This window comes from Penaeus japonicus, unplaced genomic scaffold, assembly GCF_977035675.1.
Source record: "Penaeus japonicus unplaced genomic scaffold, GWHDUDI00000001_assembly GWHDUDI00000025, whole genome shotgun sequence".
NCBI lineage: Eukaryota > Metazoa > Arthropoda > Malacostraca > Decapoda > Penaeidae > Penaeus > Penaeus japonicus.
Genome location: NW_028234427.1, coordinates 35813926 through 35816425, shown reverse-complemented (window position 1 = coordinate 35816425; position 2500 = coordinate 35813926). Strand labels below are relative to the sequence as shown.

The window sequence follows — 2500 nt, the reverse complement described above, 5'->3', positions numbered from 1 at the left end:
ATAACGTCTATAATAAAACGGTAGATCATATTCATAACAAAACTCATATTACCACCACCACCAAAAAAAAAAAAAAAAAAAAAAAAAAAAAAAAAAAAAAAAAAAAAAAAACAAACCCATCTTTCTCTCTAAGAAAAAAAATCTTAAAAAAAAAAAAAAAAAAAAAAACTCAAGGTCGACCTTCAGTCTAATCGTCTCATCTTCCTGTGGAGTTCGAGGTTTCCAAGAACACTCCTCATAGTCCAAGGTTGTCTCGACCGTAAAGGGCGTGTCAATCGTTTGACCTTTGAGGCGGAAGACCCTGCTTGACCTCGCTCGGAGCTGACCTGTGTGGGGAAGTTTGGTTTAGAATGATAATGATTATAATAGGGAGGATTGAAATTATCATTGTTATTAGTATGATTATTTTTATGTTTGTTATTATCAATGTCATTATTTATTATTATCATTATTATCGTTGTATTATTTTTGTTGTTATTATCACTACCATTATCATTTTTATTATCATTACATTATCATAATCATTGTCACCATTATCATAACGAGTCGATTATATAGACAGCCGTGATGATAATTATAATAATAACAATTTCATTATTGATGACTGAAATACGAATGCAAATAAGAAAAAGACTGAGAATGAGAATAAGAATAAGAATAGAAACAAGAATAAGGATAAGGATAAATATAATGATAAGAATAGGAATAAGTATAAGAATAACAATAGGAACAATGATAATAATAAATATGAAGATAATTACAACAACAACAACAACAATAATGATAATGATAATAATAAAATCAAGAATGAGAACACCATACCCTCTCCCCCCCTCCCCCCCAAACAAACTCAACCCTACCCCCACCCCTCTCCCACCCCAATCCCCTCTCCCACCCCCTCTCCCACCCCCTCTCCCACCCCACCCCTCTCCCTCTCCCACCCCTCTCCCTCTCCCACCCCACCCCACCCCTCTCCCTCTCCCACCCCTCTCCCTCACCCACCCCCTCTCTGAAGCCTCACCTGGCTTGACCCTGGTATATTCTTCATCAAAGGCATCCATCTCAATCTTGGAACCGAGAGGAACCGTAGGAATGGATCCTGTGATTGTCGTCTTGACCTGGATGTTGTTGAAGACGTCTAAGCCCTGGGGAAGAAGAGGCCATTTGAGGTCATTTGAGGTCGTGAGGTTATTTGTTATTTGTGGGATATCTGTCTTAGTTATAGTGATATTGACAATAATAATGGTGATATTAATATTGTTGAATTTAATAATGATAATGATAATAATGATGATGTTAAAATTAATGATGATAATATTAATGTTAAAAGTATATCGAGAACACTAAGGAAAACACAGACAATGCATAGTATATGAAATAAGTCACTAAAGGCACTAAACACTGTATACCTGGAATCCTTATGATAATAATAAGGATGTTAAAATGAATAATGATAATAACAATAGTGATAATAGCTATAATGATAACAATAATGATGATAATGACAATAATGATAATAACCCCAATGATTGAAAAAAACGATTTTAACAGTAATAAAAATGATAACAATAATAACAGTGATAACAATAATAACAATGATAATAATGATAACAATGACGGTGAAAATGATGATAATAATAATAAAAATGATAATACTATTACTATTACTCCTACAACTAATATAATTAATGATAACAATGATAATAACAACACTAAATATCTTAATTGTCTTAATCATAAATTACCATAAAGTGTTGTTGAACGACCACGTTGTGACCGGTCTGAGGGAAGTTCACATCTGTTGTTCGGTTGAAGTTTGCACCTAAAAAAAGGGAAGTTTGATGATTAAAAGAATATCAAAAACGGGTGAAAGGCAATGGATGAAGAAAGCGAATCTGGAAGGTCATGTATTTATCGTTTTTTTTTTTTTTTTTTTTTTAATTAATGGACAGATCAATATGAATATGATCAAATGAACCAAATTAAACGAAATTTTTTGGGATATGCGGATACTATAAACATCTATTTGAGAATATACAATAAGTCTTTATATATATATATATATATATATATATATATATATATATATATATATATCTTTCTAAATTTGTCTAAATATTTGCCGTGCCGCTGTGGCCCTCTGGTGAATGCCATTTCGTGACCTCATTTATGACGGAAATAGGAACCGTATCTAAATATAGTTTCTTGTAATGATTCGTCTACTTTTCAGTTCCTTCAGTCACTGTTGTGATTGCTCAGTGAATTATAGTCTTACAGAAAATGTCAGCAATGAGACCCAAAGAATTACAAGTATGACTGTTATGTAAGAACTTACGAAGATGAAAAAAAGGTAAATGTTAGGCCTATCTATGCGATACGTATGAGAGGACACAAAAACACCGCAGGTCAAAAGCGTAATTCTTCCTTCATCATTATTTACACGGCTTATGAGGGCAACATAATAATAAAAATCATTTGTGTAAAACGAGAGGAAAAAAAA

General features: G+C 32.6%; 1 protein-coding gene across 12 annotated transcripts in view; it reads right to left on the bottom strand.

Annotated features, from left to right (window-relative positions):
• The window catches only part of LOC122251815 (nidogen), a 65432-nt gene that overhangs the window by 35074 nt on the left and 27858 nt on the right, over positions 1–2500 (bottom strand). For all 12 annotated transcript variants that reach the window (XM_086551639.1, XM_086551644.1, XM_086551645.1 and 9 more), the window contains exons 8-10: positions 1746–1822; positions 1022–1145; positions 181–326 (exon numbers count right to left, since the gene is read on the bottom strand). In XM_086551639.1, the coding sequence (XP_086407765.1) occupies positions 181–326; positions 1022–1145; positions 1746–1822 (347 nt within the window). The remainder of the gene's footprint in view (positions 1–180; positions 327–1021; positions 1146–1745; positions 1823–2500) is intronic.